The sequence below is a fragment of the Antedon bifida genome, chromosome 4, assembly GCF_963402885.1.
Source record: "Antedon bifida chromosome 4, ecAntBifi1.1, whole genome shotgun sequence".
NCBI classification, from domain to species: domain Eukaryota; kingdom Metazoa; phylum Echinodermata; class Crinoidea; order Comatulida; family Antedonidae; genus Antedon; species Antedon bifida.
In genome coordinates, this window is record NC_136229.1 from 15,328,170 (window position 1) to 15,356,026 (window position 27,857).

Here is a 27,857-nt window from a genome sequence, read left to right on the forward strand (position 1 = left end):
CTTTGCCTCTTGTGTTTATAAATACTAAATGTTATATTTCAGAACCTCCGATGCCCCCAATGAACTTAGCAATCTCAAATGTCCAGCCAAGGTCAGTGTATCTCCAATTCAACCAGGGCTACGACGGTAAGACCAGTATCCGTAAGTGGACAACCGAGGCTCAGATTGGCTTCAGTCAACAGTGGGTGGTCATATACAAGCATAGAGATCCAGAATCAACCGGTTATACTGTCCCGAACCTGACTCCGTACACAACGTATCGCTTTAGAATTATCGCAACGAATATTGTTAACTCCAGTGCACCTAGTGAGCCTTCATTATCCACACAAACCCATCAAGACAGTAAGTACAGTGTACAGTTGTAAAGTTATATGTATTGTTTAAGATGAGCTTATGTTTGGTGGTTTAGGTGCGTGTGTAGATGTAAGAATCTAACTATCGGTTTTGTAAATAGCATTAACATGTAAAAAATCGAATATATTTTTACTCTGCCTTTAAATATGGTATGACAAGGGTATAATAACCCCTAGCTATTTGTATCCACCTGTAGGTATTAAGGGTGTAACAACACAATACAATTCAATGTTACCTGAACAATATCTTTGCTTATGATATTTTCTTTGTTTTTTCCGCAGATCCGTCTGTGTACCCACAAGGAGTTGTTATAAGGTCCTACAGTGAAACGTCTTTAAGAGTCAGATGGGTGGTATGTAATTATTTTTTTTACTATAAATAAATTTATATACATTTTGAAATTGCTTTAAATATTCTTAGAATGCAGCAAAAAAATGTCTAACACATTCAAAGGATTTAAGTAAGCTAATATTTCACATTGAACTGACATCAACTGAAATAGAATTAAAATATATTAAATTGTATAAAGATTGTATATAATGGATTGATGAAATGATATATAAGATGTCATAAATGAAATATTTGAAAGATTTCAACCGTTATAAATTAATTCATAATACCATATTTTATATATTTAATACCATATTTTATGTGTGAAATTTTGTAACTCAAAAATGTTGCATTCTTGAGTGACTTTAAAATTATTAAATTTCTTAACGTGTAACATATTTTGTATTTAAAATCTCTAAAATATTTATTCATACAACATAGTTTAATTGATGATTTAATAAAATGGATGTTACAAATTATTATATCTTATATATATATCTATATAGGACAGCAAAATCCACATTTACAATGCATATAATTACATAACAGACACACAACAGATTGAATGGCGATTAAACACTAGTCATGATTTTTGTACACCATTTGTTGCCAAAAAAAAGTTAAGAATACCTCAACCTTTCCGTTGTTATACTACAACCGTCTTCAGATTCAGTATTAATAAAGGGTCTTGAACAAAATTACAAAAATTCTTAAACCTAGGTTGATTCCAAATTCAAAATTGACATAAAAATATTGTATTTAAAACCTCTTTAAAATGACACAACTGTATAGTTAGTAATAATACTATACTATATATTTCATCTTTTTATGAGATATGTGTCACCCTCCATATGAGTGACCTATTTAATAAATCCTAAAGTAGGCTATGCCTTCCATATGTATTGCTGTGTCAATTGCATATTTATAATTAAAGTTCTGTGACCAAGCAATACACATTTCATTATTTATTGAAATATGAATAATATTTCATTACCGTATATTACCAAGTATTAGTCCTAGGGGCTTAGGTAAGAAATTTAAGAGGGTGGGGTTAGGCTTGGGTATTACCTTGGAAATTCTCTTCTGCAAACAAACAGTAATTAGGGGGTAGGGTTATACTTGAATAGTGCCTAGGAAATACTCTTCTAAAAGCCAACAGTAATTAGGGGATGGGGTTATACTTGAATAGTGCCTAGGAAATACTCTTCTGCAAACAAACAGTAATTAGGGGGTAGGGTTATACTTGAATAGTGCCTTGGAAATACTCTTCTGCAAACAAACAGTAATTAGGGGGTGGGGTTATACTTGAATAGTGCCTAGGAAATACTCTTCTAAAAGCCAACAGTAATTAGGGGGTGGGGTTATACTTGATCATGGGACTATCTTTCTTCAAATACAAAGTATTAAAATTGTTTACTGTCTTCGCAGCCATTACTTGATGAACAATGGAACGGCGTTCCTCTAGGTTACAAAGTCCAATGGCGATTGTCAAGTGACAATGACACTGCTCCTTCTGAATACAACGTACCAGATCCTTATGGACGCGAGATGATTATTCCGGACCTGCAGGAATGGACAGCGTACACTGTTGTAGTGTTAGCCTATAACAAGATTGGAAATGGACCAACAAGTCCAGCACAGACACAGAGAACCAGCGATACAGGTAGGTTGTAGACAGCAAAGTGGTGTAAGGACCGATGTTATGTGGTTCTTCTCTATGGTGATGCACTTTTGACTACATTGGAGTTGACTCTCTAGTTAATTATATAACCTCTTTGGTTTTTAATTGATATAAAAAATATTATGTTATGGTTTCAGTCTGCCGGCTATTTGTGGCATTGTTCGTCTTTTTTGACAATAAAAATATAAAATAAAAGAAATATATTATGCAAGTATTTGATTACAAATTTTATTTATAATAAAATGTAGAGGCAATTACCTGAATGTTGTATTAACTCAGATGTTCCAATTGAAACATATCTATGCAGTGTATATATCTTATTCATACATACAATAGATATGAATAAACCCATACAAATATACATTTAATACATTTTCTTATGCCAGCACCACGCTTTTCAGTGTACTAGGTGGAATGTAGTTAAACACAATATTAGCCAAGTGCATTTCCTACAAACATTAGCAAATCATAACAACTAGAGCATAAGATAATTAAAGTGCTTGATCTTTGCTTTCCCGCTAATCGTGTTTCCCCTGAAGGCTATAACCCTCATTTATTTACACTGGTATCAACAACAAATTGATAGTGAAATTAATTTTCCTGTAAAGAATTAAATGAGATCCATCTTAATGACGAATGTTAATACACCTATCTCTTTATTTCGTCATGCTTGACCTAGTTTGAGAATTACATTTTAAACTCCACATATCTGTATATATTTTGTTAAGTATGTTTTTATTCACAAATGCCCAGATCTATATAGGGATGTTGTTACCTGGTTCTGTGCATATTTACATATATAAATAAAAGCATAATATTATTTATGAAAAAGTTTATTATATAAAATTTTTTTAATAATCTTTATTTGATTTTTGGTATCCATTTATGACATGATGCTTTTTTTTCTTGTATCCGTATGGAAAAATTCTTCCCATTTCAAGTACCGTACTTTATTATAATTGTTGACACGCTTCATTTGCTTTTATTAGCAACAAAGTTTATAAGAAGACAATTAAGTTCTGCCATCATCATCATGTTCAATTACATGGCTGGTTAAGTTTATTTCCCAAGAAACTTTGGTTAATTAGTCATAATATTCTGTACTATCTAGAAACCATCCTATAGCATTTTATCCGCAGACGAAATTTGAATGACACGGTTAAATTTAATAATACATTACTGTGAAATGAAGCACCACCGTGGAATAAGTGTACTTGATGCTAAACTGTTTAATCAAAAATACCATTTATTCTATATAAATAATATCCCCTCATGACACCCCAAAAAGTAATCTCATTTGTATGGTACGAAGCACATTCATGATTGTGTGATGCTATGCTTGGTTTGTAATGAACGTTATTCAAGAAAAGTATAATACAAACATTCTGAGGGCGATCCGAGTATATTGACTGAAACATCAAAAATATCAAAATATTGTGTTGAGTGATTTATTTATTCATGGATGTATATTTTACAGTGCCAAGTGCTGGTCCAGAGGATGTGCGAGCTGTAGCATATAACTCCAGTGGTATGCAGGTCTCATGGGGTGATGTACCGGCTGATGAGCACAATGGACAGATCCTGGGCTTTAAGGTATGTTTGAAACTCGCCTTTTCTCATGGTTATGTGAAGCTGTACCCAGCTGTAGGATCTCCAGTTATCAATGTTGTATAGTGTCCATGTTAGAAAAGTTATTTCTACATGTCAAATGAAGCTTAATCAATTTAAAGAAAAATCTGCTATGTGAAATAACATTACACCCATTGCATGTTTTGTAACAATTTATAATTTGTGTTTGTCCTTTTTTAAGGTGATCTATTTTGAGACATCAAATCCGACAAATTCATATGCTGTAGATGTTGCTGGTTATGCCACCAGGCTGTTGCTGTTAAGCGACCTGCGTGGATTCACACAATATAGCATACAGGTTTTAGCATACACAAGGATTGGAGATGGGACACCAAGTAATACTATACAAGAAACCACATTTGAGAATGGTAAGGCATTTCCTGCAGTTACTGCAGTAACTCAATCAACATTATTTTCTTTAAAAAATACAATTTAGGATTTTTTATTTTATTCATGAAAAAAGAGTTTTTCTCTTTACCGTTTAAATTTAATTCTATGCAGCAATCTTAAACAGTGAAATATAACTGACAACATAAATGAAAAATAAGCATGCATCTTTGTTTCTTGCTGAATTAAGTAATAACAAGTCGCTTTGGTTGCTTCTAGATTGCTCAAGGGTCCTTATTGCTTGTAATTATTAGTTGTTGTTTGATGGATTGCAATATGTATCTTACATGAAAATTCATCAATATATTTAGGCCATTTATATATCAAGAATCATCGCTATCCCTCTAGGACAACTCCTGTCCTAGTCTAGAGGGAAAAGTGATTTTTTAGAATGAACATTCTAATTTCAAAAAAATATGTATTAGAATTTTTTTTTACATTTTTATTCTTAAGTCTTTTGGAGTGGAATTGTTTTTGTCATGAGAAAAAAAAGAAAAGACTTCTGTCAATTATTTTTTTTTAATAACAACTATATTTTTTAATTTTAGTCCCTGGACCACCTACCAATGTCCTCTTTCCTATTGTAACCATCAACTCTGTTCGTGTGGAGTGGGACCCTCCGTCCGAACCCAATGGAGTTATACGTGGCTATGAAGTTGGCTACCGGCTGGAGAGTGCGGATGAGTTGGCGCTTGTAAATATTGATGTTGGAAGTCGACGTTACTACGTGAAAGATGGCTTAACAGCTAATCAGATGTATATATTTGCGGTGACAGCAAAGACAGATCTTGGGCTGGGGACTCCAGCTCAAGTGCGCGTATTCACAACGAATGATAGATGTATGTTGACTGCTTTTCTACAATCTTTATTAAATAGTTATGCATACACAAACAGCCTTGTTACTATCTTTTTATTTTCTGTTATTAACAGTTGATCCTTTGTTTTCTAGCCGTTCCTGGAAAGCCATCTAAGCCTATAGTAGACCAAGCCAATGTCCAAAGTCGTAGTGTTCCAATCACTTGGCAAGCTAACGATAATGACCGCTCACCACTACGAAGTTATACCATCCAAGTCAGTAAATCTGGGAGTGTTTTCACTGATCATATAATGAACATTGATCCATTACTGACCGCATACAATGTGGATAAGTAAGTTGTTATCTACCTCTTGGTTTCACTTATAAAAAGAAATCCCATTGTCTTTTTTGCTTTACATTACAATTTTTACAGGTAAATAATTATTTTTTCAATCAAATTTTGGGGTTAAAAGTAATAACTATTATGTGACATTAAAATAGCATATTCAACCAAAAAAATCTATTTTTTTAGGGGGACAAAATATCTTTTTTAAAACATATAGACAAAAATAGATTTAAATACAATACCAATAATAATTTTTTTTTTCAATTTAGCCTGGTGCCTTACACAAACTACAAGATTCGTTTACAAGCCCATAATGACATTGGGGCCAGTGCCTACAGTGATAGTTCCAGTGTTGTTACAACTAGACAGGACAGTAAGTAGTTATTCATATTTAAACTAGATAGTCTCGGTATAATTTTTCCAGAGGGTTCATTATTAGTAATTTTGAGCACAACCCTCAATCATCAGTATAATGTGTGTGGCTTTGAATTGAGATACAAATATATATAGTATATGAATAGAAGGCAAAAGAAAACCGCTTAAAGATAAATAAAGTGATGTATTTCAGAATGCTTGTCAGTTGACACAATGTATGACAATTCTTTAGTTGTCTTGTGTAGATGTAGGTTGATCTAATACATTCAAGTTTGAGCCATCAATCACATCATTTGAATATGATTGACAGGTAGTTGCATAGCATGTCAATCATTTATGCCATGGTGTCAGGTTTTGCCTAATGACTTTAGGTAGTGTTGAAATATTGGATTCTGACACAATATGTATTTTATTGCTTGAATTACGTATAAAATATCTCAGTATTTCGTCAGATTTAAGTGTAGAATATTTTATAATATGTGTATTAATCCAAAGGCAAATTACTGAAAAAATGACAATGCTTTGGGTATCAGTGGCTGGATCTCAATGAGATACAAAATAAAATATGCAAAAAGATATATAAAACTGATAAAGTAAAACAGAAAGAAAAATTAGCAATGCAATATATTATTAAGATTGATAGGAATCACAGTTGCGAAAAGACTGTAAGGCAATTATTTTTTGTTTAGCCGTCAGCATAGTAAACAAATTATAATTGAGTACTGTGTGCTGCAATTGACAGGTGACCTATTTATTTACCTTAAGGATTTTTTATTTTCATTCTTTTACTCTGATGAGCAGTAAGGTAAAATATTGAAGTGGAACATCTCGGCTCACGGTCTTAATTAAACTGCAACTATTTGACATTTAATAGTAGGCTATTTTTATTCAAACCATCTGATTTTAACCTAATGGAATTGTATATGAATAAACTTAAATGTAAGAAGGAAAGATAATCCATTTTACTGAAATAATTACTTATAAGATTAGACTACAATACAACAGTAGTGGGATATTGTAGTGGATTTTTTTGAGAATTATATTTTTGATATTTTTTTCTCCTTTCAGTTCCAGAAGGCAAGCCAACCATTACAGGAGTTATACCCTTTACCCCGACCGCTATTCGTATCACGTGGAAGGTATACTTATACTTCTTATTTGTAAACAATAAGCAAAATAGAATTTTAAGAAAACATAGTGTAGCACTTCAATGTTGAGCTTGGTATCCAATGTAGAAAGCAACACTAAAATGTATTCAACTTCAACAACAAACAACTTTATGATGAAAAACAAGTTGCTTGTGATTAATCAAATTACTCTACGCCCTTGCATCCTAACATTATTTTTACTGTGTTCTATCTATTCCTAGACACCCCTAGTCAGATCAGTTAAAATATTCTCTCCATTCAACTCGTATACATTCATTCCTTTTTAATTTGTAATTTTTCTAAATTTTCTGTCTTTGTAAAGCGCATTGAGGCGCTATATCAAGTACCAGTTATTATTATTATTATTATTATTTGTATATTATTCCAAAGGCAAATTACCACAAAATGAGCAAAAAATAAGCAAAAAGCTAAATCAAAATGATACAGTAAAACAGCCAGAAACATTTGCAAAACTTTCGGGCAACACTATTCCTTCATCAGTGCAAGTGAGAGTATTTGAAATGTATATTATAATTATTTAATTCTAGGCACCCCCATCAGATACCTTAAACGGTCAGCTAAAAGGCTATAGAATTACATTCCGCAAACTTCCAAATGGCGATTTCACCGAAAGGATCGTCAATGACAAGCAAGCTTCGGAATACGAACTGACAAACTTGGAACGCTATGTCGAATATGAGGTCAAAGTTGACGCATACAATATCGAAGGACATGGTCCATACAGTGTTCCAGAAACTGTCTTCGTCGGAGAAGCAAGTAAGAAACCTACCATTATCATGCTTAATATCCAACCCTCTTCTGTCCATACTGTAGGCCATTGTAATAATAGTTCATTAGAATTGTTCATTCTTATATAGTGCATATATTAAGCAAGCTCTCAATGTGCTGCATTACCTCAGTCATTTTTTGGATCAAACACACATGGAAACATACTCCCATAAGAATGCAGTTAGTAATCCGTGCAAAGTTGTGTCTTGATCTCTTTGTATTGTCTAAAAAACTAAAACTAAGAAAACTTTCTTTTGGACACTTCACGTAATAAATATTTTCTTTACAATAACCCTTTTAAGAACATGATAGAATGTTATGTAAATGATAAAATAATTCAGATTAAATGTTAAGTTAATAGTAACTGAACTTAGTAATGCATGTATTTAATGTATTGCAGTGCGAGATATTACTACTCTACTACTAAACTGTTATTATATTTACAGTACCGTCTGCCCCACCAACAAATTTGGTTGTTGTAGTTGTTGGATCAGGCGCCCTCAACCTCTCTTGGGTGCCACCATCCTACGAGTCTCAGAATGGTGATCTTCAAGGCTATAAAGTGCGTTACTGGTTACCAGGACAAAAGAACGAGACAGTTCTGTTGAAGACGATTGCTACAACCAATAATTGGATGATGCTAGATGGTTTGATATGCTTCACTGATTATGTGGTACAGATCTCGGGGTTCAATGTCGCAGGTGATGGCCCATGGAGTGAAGAGGCTACTGGCAAAACAGGGCCTGATGGTAAATTATAGTTTAGTTTTTTTGTGTTGTCAATATAGAAATCATGAGTGTACTACTAACTTGCATCAAAGATCTACTGTATCAAGGGATATTTTCTTATGAAGTCAACGAAGGCAATATATATTTTAATGTAGCCAATCCTTATTTTGAAAACAGTCCCTTTAAAGGGGTCACAAATACAGTATGTCCCCTAAATAGGTTCTAATGTTTTATTTTCAATCTTGCATTGCAATAACCAACTAAAATGTTTGGATAAATATCATATATATGATTGATATTATTAAATACAATGTACATTATTTCTTGTAGTTCCCGGCATGGTTGGCAGTATAACATTCAAGACAATACGAATGACATCACTAATTGTCACATGGACTCCTCCACCCCATCCTTGTGGACAGATACTCGGTTATGAGATCTTCTACCAACAATTGAATTCTATAGCAGGTGAGAACTGCAACACTATAAATTAAATCAACTTTTATCATATGGTTATAAAACAAAAGATTTTTAAAATTAATTAATTAATTTTAATTTTGTTGTAATTGTGGCAACTATATGCCTATATGAAATAACACAAACGACAAAACTGAAATTAGAATTTTAAGCTTTAAAATTGCAAGTAACATTTTCTTGTAACATCATCATCTTTCCTATACTGTTTCAACATTAGCTGGAACAAATACAAGCAGATTTACTGCAGTAACTACTTTCTAAAATATTAAATAGTTTCAGCAAATTCTAAGCACATGGCTTTATGTCTGTTTATTACAGGTGAAAGGGCAACTGTGACAAAAAGAACACGAGGAACAGAAAATTCTTTATATATTGATGATTTAGAAGAACGTGTGTCTTATATGTTTACAATTAAAGCAAATACGTCCAGTGGTTTTGGTGCGGAGCGAAACGCAGATGTTAAAACTGGACCTCAAATAGGTAATTGAAAATATTTCTGCTTTAGTTGATATTGTCAATACCTTTTTCACGAAACATTGTTTATCATCGATCGAAGATGTCTTCCGTTTCATGAAAAAGGTGTATATCAACCAGGGAAAGGTACCAAATCAAACATGGCTGCATAGCTGTAAGATTATTAATTTTATATTTTAATAATATTTTACCCTATTCTTGGCCATTTTGCATTATCGCTTTGCCGTTGTCTAGTTATCTCTCCAGTATAATACATGTATCCCCTTATAATTTGTGACACAGACAGTAGAGTCATAACATTTAACATTGAACATCTTCTACTTGTACCTCTAGGTGCTCCTGATCCTCCTACTGGTCTGAACCTGGACTCAACGGACACATCTGTGACAATGTCATGGGTAAAACCAAAATATCCCGGTGCTTCTGCCCTCTTGGGTTACATAGTTGAGTCACGAGAGGAAGGTAAAAATCATTGCTTAAATTGTAAACGTGGCCTGTATCAAACAAGGTGCTATTATAAAAATGAGCTCTTCCATGCATGGAAATAAAAGTTAACCTAGTTGATCTAAACCATTTGACTGCTTATCTTACTCTGTAATTGAGTGTCCAGCAACAGCTCTACAAATTTCATTTTATGATTTTTATCATTTTATCACTCTATTTGCGACAGGTAAAGACTGGGAGCTTGAGGCGGACAACATTGCTCCCGATAGCGTGTCTTACGTTATCTCATACGCGAATCTTAGAAGCAGTACTATGTACGAATTCCGGCTCATGGCTGAGAACAGTGATAGTATAAGTGAGCCAGTATCTGAAGATGACCCCTTTGCAGTTCCAGGTAAGAATGAAATGCTGCATCCTCTGTTTATGATCTTGTTAAGGACGTTCAATTTTATGTAAAAATACTGAAAGAGCTCTCAGACTGGGTTTTAATACCAACATCTGGCAGTTTTAATTTTCAGAAATATTCATTTTATTAAAAAAAAAATATAGCTCATTCCTCACAGCGGAGCTGGTCTAATTAATTGACTTAGAATGTGTGAACCAATAGTACATGAAACATCTCATAATATTTGGTTTAAAGAGCTTTTCTCCAAAATATTATTTTATTTAACTGACCGAATATATCTGAACATACCAGGCACTAATACCAACATTTATTTAGCATACATTGTTTATAACAATACAGCATTGTTAGTGAATGAATGTATAAACTGTGGCACTGTTTTTGTTTTTCCGTTTTTCTACTCTTCAGCCTGTACAACAGGTACTGCCAATTTATATTGTTACTTTCATTCAGTTTTATGGGTTACATAATAGACATATATTTCAATACATAGTATTTAAATTTGTGCATGTTTTTAACCCCTATCAATTTACTTTCAAATCTTAACTACTGCATACCACATTAATTCTTTTTGTTATAGAGGTTAGGTAGGTCATTTTAATGAAGGCTTATAGCCATAAAACCTGAGTGGATGAGATTAGACTAATACGTTAAAAAAATAGTTTGAGAAATATATTCTCGACTAACATATTTATTTTAATCTGCTAAGTTGGTTTAAAGTGTTTTGTAGAATTGCTCATTATTCTTGACAGTAATAGTAATTATACTCTTACAGTAATAGTTTTAGTTTTTGAGACTTATTCAAAATTTATTCAACCTTCCAAACATCCTCCTCCTTCTCCCCCCCCCCCCCACCCCAAAAGACCAAAATAACCTCCATTCTAACCTCTTTAGAATCAAGATAGATAGAAACACAAAGACAGAAAAAAAAGAAAATCAAATCACAAGAATGTTTCTTTGCTACTCAGTTTAAATTAACTTAAACTAACAGTTTATTAAAGTAATATATTTATTTATTTATTTATAGTGATCATAATTAGTGGTTCACTAATGATTGTGAGTTTAATCATATTTGGCAGTCTTTCTTAGGTGTACTGTTTGTTTATTTAGTACAGTCTCATGGTTAAATTCTTAAAATCTAATCATTTAATAGCTTTTATGAACAGACACAGAAATCATTAAAACAAAGTAGAAAAAAGCATTGTAATTTGGTCAACTAATGACTCACAATATATACAATAGAATTTCATTGAAAGTTTAATTGTTCTTTAATTAATTTGCAGCTACAGGTACTGTTGTGTTTTACGAGGAGTGGTGGTTTCTTGTTATTGTGGCGTTAGTTGGTTTTATTATTGTTATCCTCGTGGTCGCTACACTATGTATGGTTGGTAAAAGCAGAAAATATGTTGGTAGGTTTTACAATTCTATTTTCTTTAGTTACCATATATGGCAGGGTCTACAGGGTCTTGAACAAAATATGGTGAAAATTTAAGGGTGGGAGGGAGTCTTTCAGTATGTCCATATAATTTCTTCTCAAAAATTAATATTTAAAATAATTCATTGTCTTTAAAATGTCATATTGTTATTTTTCCATTATTGAAATTAATAAATGTTCTTGAAATGATATGAAACTTATATGATGTACAAGTATAATATTCAACATTTTTTATTTACAGATAAAAAGGTGCATCGTAATGTGTTGGATGAGTCTGTGACTAATATGGAAGACAACAGTTTTACAGCCTTTGAATTAAGCAATAGTAGACGTCAAAGTGGTCGGAGGTCGCAGCACAGGGCCAAAGGAAGGAGTACATCATATTCAAAGTAAGATTGTTGTTGAATGCTGCCCAATGAACTGTTGGCAAACTGGATTGGTAGACATTGTATAGTTCACAAAGCATCAACGATATTAAATATGTACTTCATTAGAGAAGACGTTTCTTGAGATAAACATGTACATTACTGTATTTATTTGAAGAAATACCCCGGCCCACTTTAATAAATACCCTGGGGCGTTTATTCGAATAAATACAGTATTTTCTAGTTTCGCAATTAGAAATTTCTTTGCATATACACAGAAGTGCAGTACCAAGATTTAGTCAAGTCACTATATAAAAAGCTGAATTTTATAATTCTATATAAATATGATAACAATTATAAATATAAGAACTATTACAAATATTCTGGTCTTTCCTTGTCTTGTCAGAGCTCCTCCTAGACCCAGTCCAGGAAACATCCATTATTCTGAAGAAGAAGAAAGTAAACATTATGAAGACGTGCAGAGGACTGTACCGCCGCCTCCAGCATTTGAGACGCCACCCGATGATTTTAGCAGCGTCACAGAAAAACCCTCCGAACTTGATGAAGATTCAGAAGATGAAACACAAGTAAGTGACATTTACAAATTATTTGAAATGAACATAATTAAAATCCATTGCTTTATTAGTGGTTTCCTAATACATTATACTACCAAGTTTAACACTAAAAATGGATTAGTACACTAAAAATTGATTATTACATTTAAGAATGAATTAGTATACTAAAAGCTAATTAGTATACTAAAAACTAATAAGTACCCTTAGTACACTGAAAACTAATTATTACACTTATATTGAATAGTATAAAAGCTAATTCATATGCTAAAAACTAAGAACACTAAAACGAATTGGTATACTAAAATGTAATTGGTACACTAACTAATTTTTGGGCTTTAATCTGAATAAAGTATGCAAAACAGTTGAACTATAAATTTGACCTGCCAAGTGACCCAAGTGGTCATTTTCTGCCAAGTGACCCAAGTGGTCATTTTCTGCCAAGTGATCATTTTCTGCCAAGTGTCCCAAGTGGTCATTTTCTGCCAAGTGACCCAAGTGGTCATTTTCTGCCAAGTGACCCAAGTGGTCATTTTCTGCCAAGTGACCCAAGTGGTCATTTTCTGCCAAGTGACCCAAGTGGTCATTTTCTACTGTATGTTTACAGTATGTATTAGCAGTAAGTTTTAAAATATAGAAATGTTTTAAATTCAAGTCCTAATGTCATAAATTCTCGCTAATTTGCACAAATCAAATGTTCTGATATTGGAAATGGTTCTAAACAAAAATAGAAACAATTAAATAATTTAAATAAATTCTGTACTAATGAATCATTTATAACGTGTGCTCTTTTTCAAGACGTTTTTACCACAAGAGCTGTCCACTTTTATATGATTTAGTAAGTGAACTTAAGGCAAGTGATCTCACTTCAACCAACGACCGCTTTGCATTCTTTATTAGATTCTAATTGGGTGATTCAAGTTCATTTATTTGGTTTTAATTTTTTTTTTCTAATTTCATTTACATTCATGGACTATTAGTGATTATTATAGAATTCTTTTAATGAGCTTTTAATTTGCAAGGCCTGTGACGATTTGAGTCCAGCCTTACAATTTAAATACTTGGTTAATCAACCTAAGCTTTGAATGAAAATTGTTGGATTAGATTTGTTTTTTTGCCATTTTTTAATACTAGTTTTTTAATACCATTTTTTAATAGATGCTAATAAATATTTTAGGATCATCAATAGTTTGTAAAAAAAAGTTTCCACCCTTCAAGAAATTAAATCCTAAAAGTGCCAGTTTAAGAAATACTGAAATTCCACTTTCACAAGTTAAATATTCAGCCATGGGTATTCCATTTTAATATCGTCTTAGACTCTCTATATCTTGCTTTTTTAAAACCAAGAATGGAGTCTGTCTGCTGTAATGAAAGAATTTTGGTTTGGGACAGTAAGGCACAGTCAGTATTCTGGTTGACCACCAACTGGTCATCGGTCACTGGCCCTTCTGGTTTTAGTGCAGTTTAGATCCCATTTATTAACTGGACCAAAATGCTTGTGTAATAATAGATAACTCAAATGTAAACACTTTGCATGTCAGAAGTGCTGCAATAAAAGTATACATTTTTTTTAATTTTGTTTCTGCTATTCACCAGAGGTCTTCGGTTTATACTATGGTAAACAAATTTAGAAGTATTTTAGCTTTTGTTGTATGTAAAGAATAATTGTATTTTAATTTGTGCTTAATAAAAAATAAAATATCAATTAATGATAATTTATAGATAAAATATACAAAATTACGTAATGTTAGTTGAATTCCAATTTTGTTAAAGCTGTTCTTTGGCTAAATGATAGAGCCTCTATTAAAGGGACACTTCTGAGACCCAACAAAGTTACTCCTTAACAGGGGTGTCATTTCAATAGATGTTGGCCCAAAGGACAAATTATTCTTGAATAAATTTTCTATATACCATATTAAAAAAAATAAATAAATTGCAAATATTGCAAAAATTCACACAATCCTAAATCAAATCTGTAATTTCCATTTACGCCAGTTTCTTTTACAATTTTTAAAAATAATTATTCTACCCAACCTTCCTATGGTTCTATTTGAAACTTTAATATCTTCTTATTTTCTTCATTTGATAACAAGCAATTTTAATTATATTTATTTTTACATTTTGTTTTACTAATAATAAAAATATTTTGGGCAATGTTTTGATCAACCAAATTCTCCCTACTTTCTTTAACCTTTCTTGATTTCATTATATTTTGTTTATGTTTATTGAATCATATGGTATTTGAAATAGATACTTAAGATACGCTTACAAATTTGCTTTATAAAAACTCATATGATGCTACACAGTCTTCTTATTGTTGTTAACAATAGTTTATATAATTGGTGTACTGTACATTCCACTGCATTAGTTCATATCTAAATATAGTTCATGTCCATATATGGGCAGGTTAGTTTATAGTGCTTTGCAGTTCTAACAATCATACATTGTCATAATGCTATAATTAGATCATCTATCATAAGTAGTGAAATAGTAAAAACACTCCATGTATGCACAGTTCAATGAGAAACTGCATCAGTTCATTTTACTGCAGTACATACATCGCTTTCATTGTTAGTTACACAAATGTTAGTAAATTGCTGCAGTAATCTGGTGTATAACATAGCACAGTTATAATACTTGTTCATCATTATTTTGTTTCATTAATACTTAATGGTGTGCTAGCCAAACCAATACAATTTATGTGCATATCAGACATTTTGTACAATAATTGGTTATTCTATTTACCTTTTGTATTGGTATTGATACTTTTTAATGTTTGAGTTGTTGATTTACTGTAAAACTTTCCATGCACTTTCTACAATAAGTACTTCTTTGTTTACTTGGAATTAACTCCAAAGCAAAACACTAAACAGCAAAGTAACTTGTAGGATATCCAATTACTTAACTATACATTTATTTTACAGGCAAGCGACAGTGATATAGGCAGCGAAGTACGCGTACCTGATCATCACCATACATTTATAAATCACTACGCAAAAGATCCGTCCACAACAACATGGAAGAGGTACCACGGTGGTGGAGCAGCGGCCGCGTACAGTTACACCGACAGTGAACCGGACATGGCTCTGGCCAATGGCAGTATAATTTTAAATGGCGTTCCTGGCATGCAGCCAGGCTCACGGCAACCCCTTCACGGCTTCTCTTCGTTTGTATAGCACTGGTTATTGAAGAAATTGTAGTTGAGCGGTTCACCTTTTACATTGTTTTGCTGCAGTAATCTATTTTCATTACTGCAATTATCACTGAATGTTCTGCAGTAATTGCAATAGACAAATTTAGTATTGTTCATAATATTATCATAGAAATCTGACAAAGCATAATCATCAAGTTGATAAAGTAGAATAGATTAGCTAGAAATATTTGACAAAAGCACCATGGTTGCAATAATAGAACCTTTTGTACTATGCAAGTCATTAGAAAAGTCATTTTTTCTGGTCAAATTGTGACATTGTATTCAATCGTAAAATGATAAAACATTATTTTTTTAAACTGCTAAAATACATACCATGTTAAATTTGAAAAGTGAATAATTATTGTTTTCATATGCAATGCAAATAAAAATGAAATATTAGATATAATACTGAATATCTTATTGTTAATTTGTCAGTTGAAACATAGATTTGTCCAAAACCTTGCATAACAATAATATGGGTACCTAAGTACATGTTCAGGTATCATCGGGTATTAAATAAGGTAGTCACTTATAATATATGTAGTTTATATTGAATTCATCTGATTACAATAAATATTATGTGTGTTTTTTTGCTTTTGTTGAATCAGTTAAACATACTTATATTTATTTATGTTGTTTAATAAATAGGTTTGCCCCAAGTCTCTAGTTATTCTTTTTTCCACCAGCAGATCATCATGTTTTGTCTAATTCAAGTATATGTATGACACGCCTTGTGTGCCAAAATTTGTACCATTATAATCCAAATTACTGGCTAGATTCTAAACTATTTTATCAACAACCTATCAACTTTTCAATTTTTCGACAATGTTTAATATCATCAGATCTAAATATGATTGAGATGGAGAAGTTGACAGGTTGTCTGCGAAGCATCATTTAAGTTAAATAAGTGTGTTCAATTGTTTTCAAAATTCAGTAAAAAAAAAAAAGTAAAAAATCTGACATATGTATGTAGTTTGTTTGGTGCTGGTTGCCACCATAGAAGTAAATGCTGAGTTCTTGTCTTTTGTATCAGAATTATAAATATAATTGCATCATAAGCACATTTTACAAGAGTTTAAAAATGAAATTATAAAGCAAATAATTATAGAAAAATACTAATTACGTTGTATAAATGCTTTTTTGATATTTTCATTTTTTTTTTTTTTTTTGCTGTTATGTACCAAAGAGTGTATATTAAATTGAATAAGATTCAGTTTTATTTATGCGTTGTAAGTTGAACTTGCTGATACGCAGGTTGCCTTCAAAAACTGTTACAGTAAAATGTTATTATTAGTACATTATGTCTTAAACACCAGTAAAATATTATGTTCAGTTATGACATTGTGTTTTTGTCCAATCTTCAATTAATTGTTTTTAAGTTGTATGTTAGCATTTTATATTAAGAAGAGTTTATGAATACGTTTCTTTGAAAGTAAGTTGGGGTTGGGGGGTTGGGTGGAACAACAAAAATATTGCAAATTGTTGATAGTTATTTCAAGAAAATCTGTTTTATATATTGCACACTTTTGTCTGTGTTTGTTTTTATATATTGTAGAAACATTCCTGTATTAAAACATACCTGTATGTGTTATAGGTCTACTGTAATGATATCGTATAACATCATCTAGTGCACAGGTTATACAGCAGCTGTGCCCTGGTGCTAATATGTTTGATATCATGTACTGAGAACCAAGCTGAATGGCTAATTTATTTCAATGTTCAGGAGGAAATATATTAGTATTTATGTCTGTGATAAAAGAATCCAGTGTTCTTACCTGAACCTAAAATCTACGAAATTGGATCAGAAAACTTGACAAAAATTCTAAACCAAACTCATTGCGCTCCATATGATGTCATAGGTCATACTGTAGGTCGTAGGTTGTTGCAAAACCGAACGCTCCCTATTGAGCATTACTTTTATTTTTCATGGGTGAAACATTTTGTTTTTAAATTCATGTTTTAAAATATATTTATGTTTGCTTGATGATGAGTAAATGTATTGTGTTATTGTAAGAATTATTTAAACCGCTCATGAATGGTAGAGAAGTATTTTATATCATATTTGTATAAAACACGAACAATTGTTGCAATTTTTGATAATGAATAAACAAAGAAATAATACTTTTGAATATGTCTGATTTTGTTGGTAGCAAATCTTGTTTAATAATTGTATTATAATTATATATAAATGTTTTCATTCTGCCTATGTACACGTTACACAATGCTTTAGACAATAATATAACCATTGTCACGTTGGGCACGTTATACTTTTTACTGTTGTGCGCCCTCTATCGTTTGTAGCGTTTGTTTCTATTCCAACATTTTAATTTTCCAACATGAATTATAGAGGAAGGAGGCCTAGCTATTTAGGCTTTAATTAATAATTGCAAGTGCTGTGCGTGCTTCGTCTGTTTTAGAATAAAAGTATAAAGTAACAGTTTACTATTTGACAGTAAGTAAGCTTAGGTCTCTTCTGGAATCTTCAATAAAACAAGTGCCCTGCTGCCTGACCGATAGGCCTAACCTCTACCACCAGTAACACTGCTGGTCATTGGTTGGTGCAAGTGATCACACTGTGAAAATCCAGGTCGATTCGTACCAAGATAGGGATAACAGGTTGGTACAGTAAACAAATCAGAAAAAGCTGAGCCTATAATTCCCCTTATCGTTCTTTATTTATTTTAAATAACAAGATGTTGAAAAATCCAAAAGATTATTTTCCTAATTTCCCAGCCTTCAAGTAGACTAGGCTAGGGCTAGGCCTCTTTTCTCATATGTTCTGTCAGATACTGGTGGGAAAACAGTCTTTGATTGACTGAAGAAAGAGGTCCCAGTATAAAGAGGAACTCAATAAATCCTACTACTAGGCCTACCGTATTGTTTATAAAAAACGCCCCGGGGGCGTTGAATTTTTTTCATAAGAAAGGGGAGCGTTTATTGGCGGTGAATTTTAACACCCAAAACAAGCTGCTTTAAAACAGTTAATTTTAATAAGTTTGGTATTTGTTGAAAAACAAGTTAATGTGCAAGCTATCTCTAGGCCTGATCCATTTTGCTATTATTTTAACAGCAATATAAGTGTAAGTCCATTGTGCTCGGAAATGAAGTGAAATATCTTCGAGTTCAGCTTGGGGTAAATTTCTGATTAAACAGTAAACAAAGCAGAACCAATAGTAGTATTGGTTCTGCTTTGTTACTGCTGCATATGGCCTAGCTTACAATTAGCCTAGTTTGGTCGATAATAAAGGTAGAGTATAAGGCGCTTTACAAACATCGCTAGATGAGTACATCATTGTGATAAATATTTTTCCTTACTAATTTAAGGCTATATGGACTGGATACACATGCAATTATATTGAGCACTCATTACAATGGAAAAAATCTCAGAGGGGGCATTTATTAGGGGCGAAAAAATTTGGTAGGCTAATAGAATAATATGTATGGGCCTAGCCTGGTGCTACTACTGCTGTTTCACACCCGCCTTTATTAACAGCAGAGTTCCTCTCCTAACCTACTAAAGAAAGAGTAGGCCTAGAATAGATAGATCCTATAGACTAGTATTTAATGTCAAAGATTATGAACATTATTTCATTGTTTTTGTTTTCAACTTGTACTGTAGTATAATAATAATGTCTGTGGAAAAGTGCACAGTTTATCACGAAAAGCAGCGATGGCAGATGTGTGCCCTTCATGCCTTAAATAACGTTTTTCAAGATGGAAAAGCATTTCAGAAGCAGAATCTCGATGAGATTTGCCAAAGGTAGGTTACTTTTACTGATGCATTGATAAAATAGGAGTGGGGTTTCCCACAATTCACTGTCCAACAACTGAAGGGAGTATAAATCCAAGGTTGAGGTCTTAGGGAACCAGAATACGATTTTTTTTAATTGAAATTTCACACAATACATTTTGTTTTTTAGCTTGGCTCCAAGTAGCCGTCCAAACCCTCACAAAAGCATGTTAGGTTTGGGCAACTATGACATCAATGTAATCATGGCAGCATTACAACGGAAAGATTGTGAAGCAGTCTGGTGGGATAAAAGAAGGTATGTAATCAATTTAATCTTATGTTTTCTATGCTTTAAAATTAGCTCATGTATAACAAAATTACCATATCATGCTGCTACAGTTAAATAAGTTGACTATACTATAGAATCGCATACCCAATTCTAAAGTATCTTGCTTTATACTGTACATTTAAAACTGTTGTTTTCATAGCACACATTTGCACATAATCTGTATACAGTAGACCCTCTTGGTACAGCCTTATTTAGGGAGATGCATTTACATGGAATGGGAATTGTTTTACACAATGGCCAACCCATCAATGGACCCTACTATTAAGGAAACACATTGTGGCAGTTATTTCTGCTGTATAATTTTTGTAAACAATATAGATAGTGTTTAGTTAATGGTGTCATTTTTATGTTTGTTTTATTGTACAAATCTAATAAATCCAATAATTTGCATGCCATTTCTTCAAATGTTTGTTTCATTGCGTTTGTTTTTGCTTATTTAAAAAAAGATTAAATTATTCATCAGTTTAAAAGAGAATAAATTGTTATTTCTTATAGAAATCCGAATGAACTAAACCTGCAAAACATCATAGGATTTATAGTAAATACAACATCACCAATTAAAGTAGGTTATGTCAACTTACCAATAAAACCAAAACATTGGATTGCACTTCGCCAAATCGATAACGTTTATTACAATCTAGATTCTAAACTGTCTAAACCCGTTGAGATCGGAAACTCTGATGCATTTTTGGACTACTTAAAAGAAGGGGTAAACTTAAAAACGTGGCAATTGATACTCGTAGTGTCGCAGAACGTCGCAGAGGATAAAACATGGTTGATATCGAAGGATGTGGCAACGCAGTCGTAAATTGAGATTACCTAACGGGCCTTGTCTTTTGAAAATTGAACTGTGCTATAAATTGCACTTCTAAACACATTGAGGGGGTGTACTGCATTTTAGGAATGTTTAAATATTTGGGCAAATTGCCAAGGATAACCATACGCAAATTCATTCATTCACTATCCTTCTTAAAGATGGAAATCCTGTTCACAAGACAAATTAAACACACTGTAAGTGGAGTTGTAATTTGTAGACATGGAAGGACCCTTGGATTGGTAGCCAAGCATTATAACCACCAAGCCACAACTTCACTACGTTAGTGTTGGGTTAGTGATGGGAATAGCACTCCAATGCCTCAAAAGACAAGGCCTTACCTAAGTGTGTCGAGCTGACAAATATCATTGCTTGATTTATTTGTAGACTTTACTAGATCACAAACAAACTAGTCTAGGCACAGATATTGTGACATTTAAAGCCTTACAGGTGGGTTTTCACTAGCTCACACCTGGGGTACAGCATAAATGAGTTGCCTTCCCGAGAGGTGGGTTTTCACTAGCTCACATCTGGGGTACAACATAAATGAGTTGCCTACCCTAGAGGTGAGTTTTCACTAGCTCACACCTGGGGTACAACATAAATGAGTTGCCTACCCTAGAGGTGAGTTTTCACTAGCTCACACCTGGTGTACAACAAAAATGAGTTGCCTACCCTAGAGGTGGGTTTTCACTAGCTCACACCTGGGGTGCAACATAAATGAGTTGCCTACCCTAGAGGTGGGTTTTCACTAGCTCACACATGGGGTACAAAATATATGAGTTTCCTACCCTAGAGGTGGGTTTTCACTAGCTCACACCTGGGGTGCAACATAAATGAGTTGCCTACCCTAGAGGTGGGTTTTCACTAGCTCACACCTGGGGTACAACATAAATGAGTTGCCTACCCTAGAGGTGAGTTTTCACTAGCTCACACCTGGGGTGCAACATAAATGAGTTTCCTACCCTAGAGGTGGGTTTTCACTAGCTCACACCTGGGGTGCAACATAAATGAGTTGCCTACCCTAGAGGTGGGTTTTCACTAGCTCACACCTGGGGTGCAACATAAATGAGTTTCCTACCCTAGAGGTGGGTTTTCACTAGCTCACACCTGGGGTACAACATAAATGAGTTGTCTACCCTAGAGGTGGGTTTTCACTAGCTCACACATGGGGTACAACATAAATGAGTTGCCTACCCTAGAGGTGGGTTTTCACTAGCTCACACCTGGGGTACAAAATAAATGAGTTGTCTACCCTAGAGGTGGGTTTTCACTAGCTCACACCTGGGGTACAACATAAATGAGTTGCCTACCCTAGAGGTGGGTTTTCACTAGCTCACACCTGGGGTACAACATAAATGAGTTGTCTACCCTAGAGGTGGGTTTTCACTAGCTCACACCTGGGGTACAACATAAATGAGTTGTCTACCCTAGAGGTGGGTTTTCACTAGCTCACACCTGGGGTACAACATAAATGAGTTGTCTACCCTAGAGGTGGGTTTTCACTAGCTCACACCTGGGGTACAACATAAACTAGTTGCCTACCCTAGAGGTGGGTTTTACTCTAATTATACTTATATAAGTACAAAGTATCTATTGTTTCATAAGAAAGTTTAGAAATTTGAACCAAAGATCAAGGTTTTTTTTTAACGATTTTAAATATATTGATCAGATTCTAGTGAATCTAAAAACATTAGCATAAAGATATTATAGTTACTCTATGATATTACACAGTACTGCATTTGAGCTGATTACATGATGCGTTTGTTGTAAGAGTTAAAGTTAAAGAAAGGTTGACAAACACTTGGATACTGGTGTTTAAATCATGCGTCTAATTTAAAGTCTTCTATAAAGCATGGTTGACAAATATTTATTACATACACTGTGCTGATAGTCACTTTCATTTAAAACAAATTAGAATGTAATCATTTATTGTTCATTGTTCATATATCTAAGAAAATGTTACTGTATTATAAGTGTACAATAATAGACAGATAGATTTGTTATGCGATTATACATACAAATAGATTTGTTATGCGATTATACATACAGATAGATTTGTTATGCGATTATACAGATAGATTTGTTATGCGATTATACCGTTGCATGCAGAATAGAAAGTGCGACTTGACAGAAGATAATTAATGTACAGTATTGCAATGTAAATAAGTGTAAGAGATCATGTCAAAATTATTATACTGCAGTTACTGCAGTAACCACCTATTTACTCTTTACCCTGTGTATCAAATTGTTTAGCATTTTGATTATCATACACCCTGTTTATTGCAGTGACTTACTCATATACATTGAAAATAATATGTGTTATTGCAGTAGACAAATGCAGTAACTGCAGTAAAATAATTTTGACAAGGTATTGAGGCATCGGGTCAATTTTTTCAGGATTGAAGGAATTGAATATGGAGCTTTTGTGATCAGGGAACTTTTTAAAGGCAGCTTTTTTACCAGGGCACCTTTCTATATTTTAATTTGATAACTTTCAATAATTAGCAGTCATAATATTCTTAAAATACTGTATATCCAACGAGATAGGCCAAACATGACTCCTTTTGTTGATAGACTTTTTTTCGATCACGTACCTGAATTTATATGGTGAATAAATGGTAAATTTACATGTTGTTGATGTAATTCATTATTTAGTAGTCATTACTACATTAATGATATAAGTATGACCAGAAAGCTCGACTCCCAGGGCGCACGTACAAAGCAAACATTTGTAAAGTGGCCAATCACAAGCGATAGTTCTGGTGATTGTGTTACGTGTACGTAACAAATTTAAATTCTGTATCTCAATAATATAAAGGCAAACAATTATGTAAAATCGTACCAAAGCTATAAGTAAACAGTACTATTGCTAATTAGGTACTAGGTGAATCATTTAATCTATGAGGCTAACACCGAAATTTGTGAAATTAATTTAGTTTGTGACGTCACTATTAAATAGGATCTGCTTCTTTCCAACTTATCGTCGATAATAATTATGAATTACCGATTAACAATTACACTAAAGATAGCCTACGTTAGATAATTCCAATCATTAAGAAAGCTCTGCTATGATATGCATCAACGTCAGAATATTTCATATTATTTTCTGAATTAATGTTAGTAATCGAGTCCAAAGATCAGTTCCCCTGTGAATTAGCTGTATTTATTTACAAAGAATCCTATTAGGGCATTAGGTATAATTAAGAAATGACACCCTATGCTTACTAGTCGTGTTATTGGACGCTGACCCACGCCCGTAATCAATCGCCAGCATGCCGAGGACGATGCATCTTAAACGCATGGATTATAGATGAATGATAGTGGATAATATTTCTAATTAAACTTAAACTAGACGAGTTCGTTTTTAAAACTTGACATCAATACGTATTTCTCAGTTCCAATTTAATTACTAATCCCACTAGCTTTTCGGATTCTAAATCTATAAATAATTGTGCATTTTCGAAATTTGTTAATTCGGTACAACCCACTCTATTTCATACACCTGCTGCATCCATCGTTATAGAAATATCATACTATATGCTTTTCCGCTAACGTTTTGAATGTGTGTGACCACATGCGAAATTCTGTGCGCGCTCTGTTGCAACCCGAACACCTATACCTAGGTATTTTGCGATTGCAAAAAAATTAAATCTACGCGAATTATTTATCTTTCTTTTAATATTTTAGCTACCAAATAATATTCATGAAAGAAAACTTCATGTCAACCGCCCTCTAGAAGTTTTAGCTTGATTTCGTTCGTATCAAAGATCTGTTAATATTATCTTTGAGATTTTTCTAAAATGTAATACTAATATTGAACTTTACTAATGGAAAAGATATCAGAGTCTCCATTTATTTTGCCATTTTTTACTGTATATCATCAATTACTTTTTCTGTGACGTATGCCGTCCAGCAAATTAGTGACTAGATTGTGTCTACCTTATCAAGAACCGCTTATCTGAGATTTCCAGGGTGAGTGGAGAAACACCTCAGGCTCAAATTCCCAGGGCAGTTCAAGTGGAGAACAATCAAATTCCCAGGGCAGCCCAAGTGAAGAACAAACTCACATTCCTAGAGGGCTGCTTAAATGGACAAGATTAATATCAGCCTCAAATTCCCAGGTCCGCCCAAAGGTTAACAACCGCAATCCTAACTTCCAGGGCAGCCCAAATGAAGATGTACAACCTCGCACTTTAATTCCCAGGGCAGTTCCAATGGAGAAGAACAAGCTGGCTATTGTGTTATATTGATAAATGCAACATGCAGTGGCCTGCTTCTGTAACTGTGTCTGTACAGCATTATTTGGAATAATATTAATGTACGTAATGTATGGCTTAGCAAAGTACGTAATTACAAAACTGAACTAGAGTAACTCTAGTGAACAACAATAAATTGTATTTTGGTACATCGTCCTTAAAACTAGCAACGTATTTCTGGACATTTATGACAGCGGCCGCACACACAATTCTCGGAATCACTTTGAAAGCATTTGGGCACAAAGTCTTTTAAAACCGTGTATTATGGTATGAGAGAACTATATAGTACCGTTAGGGAGCTTTCCATTTACGTCGACCAACGACCAAACTAATGTACGTCGTGTTAATTCAATGTGCGCATGCGGATATATTGGGACGTGTTTCCTCGCCAGCCCACACACGCCCCACACCCCCACCAGCTCGACACAGGTGGTTTCCTCATCTTCATCGTTTAGAAATTAATGTGTCCGTACATCACAGGGCGGATTTGAGATTATATATACCTGTACATTTTTAACATAGGCTATACATTAATGTGCTTCGTGAACGATTGCGATGACAAATCTTAATTTCGATTACCGAGAAATACATTATGTCACTTGAAAAGACACATATTACAAATAGCTAACATATTAAGCTACGAAGTACATGATTAAAAATTGCACCTGATGAGTGTTTTCAATTCGTTGTCATGCAATTTGTATAATTATTAGACCAACACGTATGTGCGCGTACGTCCTCACCTCAATGTACATAAATCTCAGACTAGATGATAGTACTTGTAATGACAAAAATGATAATTACCAGGTTGGTGATAGTTATTATTAAAACAATATTGATTATTCCGATATTTGTCAAAAGATATGAATATATGTGGTTGATAAAATATAACTGTATATTAGAAAGATTTAAATAATATATTCCTTTACAATTTTTTTTTATATTTTACGGTTTGTCACTCATCTTTCGTATTTTCTACCTCTCCCCGATTTCGTCTCATAAACCTTTTTTTCCCACTAGGACGCAACGAAATGTCGTACAGTAGATCTACGTACGTGCGACAATGTTTATTATATCCACTTCTGATGAGAATTTGTAGAAATAATATATTACGTTAGGCCTATCGTTGCGATTCAATTCATTTGAAACATATAAACTTGGCTTGAAATTTGCTTTGCGATGACAAAATAACTTAATGTCTTCATAGTGAAAATATTAATATGATGTAGTATACAATGACTTTGATTGATTGTGCTATGTAGATACAGTAACTAGATAGCCTAAGTGCTTTTATTTTTGTGTGTTATTGACTTATTATGGAGATGGATGCTTAATGTTATGATGCAGTCGATATACTCGTAGTACGGTATAGGATATATTTTAAAAACCACCTCGATAGGGTTCGAACCCTTGTTTCCGATTTAGTAGCTAAAGTTCTAACCATTCAGCCAAACAGCTGGCTTGCACATAACGTACGGCAATGTAAGACCTGTCTGTGTCACATAACTAGCAATGTCCCGAACGGCGCCCCGTACATAACAGTAATACCTATGTATGTAACCGTGTGCCAAAACTTGTTGTCGAACTCTTTACTCGTTTTACTTGCTAAGACTAACTATAGTACAAGTATGTATCTGAATAACTACGTACAATATATCCAAATCTAAGCTTAGGCCGGGGCTTAGGCCTACTAGTGATAACATTTTGTTCAATCGGCATACTTAACTTAACCTATCCTATCTTTTGTATTGTAATTTGAGGGACGGGACTCTTGTTACCACAATGTATTAGTTTCTGCTTGATACGTTCAATATAATGTTTTTTATCGCTATTAATCGTGTATAGATAATACACAAACATGTATTTATTTCTGTATAATGATTATTGATACGCACACAATGTATTATTTATCTGTATAACTAGCAAAGATACCCTCCCTACGGCGGGTTTCAATGTTGTTTAAAAACTTCCCAGTATACAATTTCGGTATTTCTATATCGTTTGTATACTTATCTCGCTGTTATAATGTGTAGATGATACACATACAATGTATTTATATGTATTTTAAAGTATAGATGCGCATAGACAATGTATTTTACACGGCTAGACAAAGCATAGAGCGAAACACATGAAATGAATCAACAGAACATTAATGACCATCCTATTGTTGATATTAATATATCTGAATTTTTAGTGTCCACTGACAGTCAATTATCGTCACGTTTACACTAGAGTTTTAACATACAATCCCCTTAGGATGTTATCGAATCAAACGTCGTTTCTATAGTTTAACGAATGATGCATTAACGGCCTTTTGAGATATTCCTTTTGATTCCTAATTATACTACTAGTTTTGTTATCTTCCATTATGATTTATGAGGCCGTGCCTGCCTTTCTTTTGTTTTTAATGACTTTCTACAGTGGGACAATCGTTGATGATATAAAAAATAAATTGACGATTTTAAAATGAAGAATTATCCAAATGTTTTATATTTCGTAGCTACCTACATTAATAGCCATCGTTCATTTCACGACGCGCCACATAAACATGAGCATGAGCATGCGCAGAATGTCTGTTAGACTCGATCCTGTCTAGTCGTTTGCCGCGTTTTGTGGTTGTGGATGGGGATAAAATCTGGAGATTCGGATAATAATCACGGAGTGAGATAATTCATTTTAAAATCGTCAATATGAAAGGAAGTTTTCTTAAATCTTAGTTATTGACTCAGTGAGAGAATTTTCATCGTCAGATTGTTCAGAACTCAATTTACCTTTCAAC

General features: G+C 33.4%; 3 protein-coding genes across 6 annotated transcripts in view; 2 read left to right on the plus strand and 1 right to left on the minus strand.

The window, feature by feature from the left end:
* The window catches only part of LOC144841351 (N-sulfoglucosamine sulfohydrolase-like), an 87,103-nt gene extending 72,790 nt beyond the window's left edge, over positions 1 to 14,313 (minus strand). The window contains exon 1 of the mRNA XM_078697668.1: positions 14,310 to 14,313. The gene's annotated coding sequence lies outside the window, so the exon portion shown is untranslated. The remainder of the gene's footprint in view (positions 1 to 14,309) is intronic.
* Positions 1 to 17,217, plus strand: part of LOC144841337 (protein sidekick-2-like) — an 85,144-nt gene extending 67,927 nt beyond the window's left edge. For 2 of the 3 annotated variants that reach the window (XM_078697637.1, XM_078697639.1), the window contains 20 exons: positions 43 to 342; positions 636 to 706; positions 2,113 to 2,347; positions 3,843 to 3,958; positions 4,176 to 4,362; positions 4,930 to 5,220; positions 5,331 to 5,529; positions 5,793 to 5,896; positions 6,967 to 7,037; positions 7,595 to 7,823; positions 8,282 to 8,584; positions 8,894 to 9,031; positions 9,359 to 9,520; positions 9,848 to 9,976; positions 10,185 to 10,352; positions 11,645 to 11,770; positions 12,038 to 12,185; positions 12,568 to 12,748; positions 14,330 to 14,350; positions 15,658 to 17,217. In XM_078697637.1, the coding sequence (XP_078553763.1) occupies positions 43 to 342; positions 636 to 706; positions 2,113 to 2,347; positions 3,843 to 3,958; positions 4,176 to 4,362; positions 4,930 to 5,220; positions 5,331 to 5,529; positions 5,793 to 5,896; positions 6,967 to 7,037; positions 7,595 to 7,823; positions 8,282 to 8,584; positions 8,894 to 9,031; positions 9,359 to 9,520; positions 9,848 to 9,976; positions 10,185 to 10,352; positions 11,645 to 11,770; positions 12,038 to 12,185; positions 12,568 to 12,748; positions 14,330 to 14,350; positions 15,658 to 15,909 (3,431 nt within the window). In that variant the 3' untranslated portion in view covers positions 15,910 to 17,217. The remainder of the gene's footprint in view (positions 1 to 42; positions 343 to 635; positions 707 to 2,112; positions 2,348 to 3,842; positions 3,959 to 4,175; positions 4,363 to 4,929; positions 5,221 to 5,330; positions 5,530 to 5,792; positions 5,897 to 6,966; positions 7,038 to 7,594; positions 7,824 to 8,281; positions 8,585 to 8,893; positions 9,032 to 9,358; positions 9,521 to 9,847; positions 9,977 to 10,184; positions 10,353 to 11,644; positions 11,771 to 12,037; positions 12,186 to 12,567; positions 12,749 to 14,329; positions 14,351 to 15,657) is intronic. The other variant, XM_078697638.1, reaches the window with a different exon arrangement.
* Positions 17,218 to 18,263: 1,046 nt separating this feature from the next.
* Positions 18,264 to 23,449, plus strand: LOC144841370 (josephin-2-like). Of its 2 annotated transcripts, XM_078697690.1 has the most exons (4): positions 18,264 to 18,542; positions 19,546 to 19,686; positions 19,847 to 19,972; positions 20,501 to 23,449. In XM_078697690.1, exons 2-4 carry the CDS (start codon positions 19,556 to 19,558, stop codon positions 20,811 to 20,813), a joined length of 570 nt encoding a protein of 189 aa, XP_078553816.1. In that variant the 5' UTR covers positions 18,264 to 18,542; positions 19,546 to 19,555; the 3' UTR covers positions 20,814 to 23,449. The 2 variants fall into 2 exon arrangements, with proteins under 2 accessions (XP_078553816.1, XP_078553817.1); XM_078697691.1 differs by lacking the exon at positions 18,264 to 18,542 and having other exon boundaries at positions 19,539 to 19,686.
* The last annotated feature ends 4,408 nt before the right edge of the window (positions 23,450 to 27,857 follow it).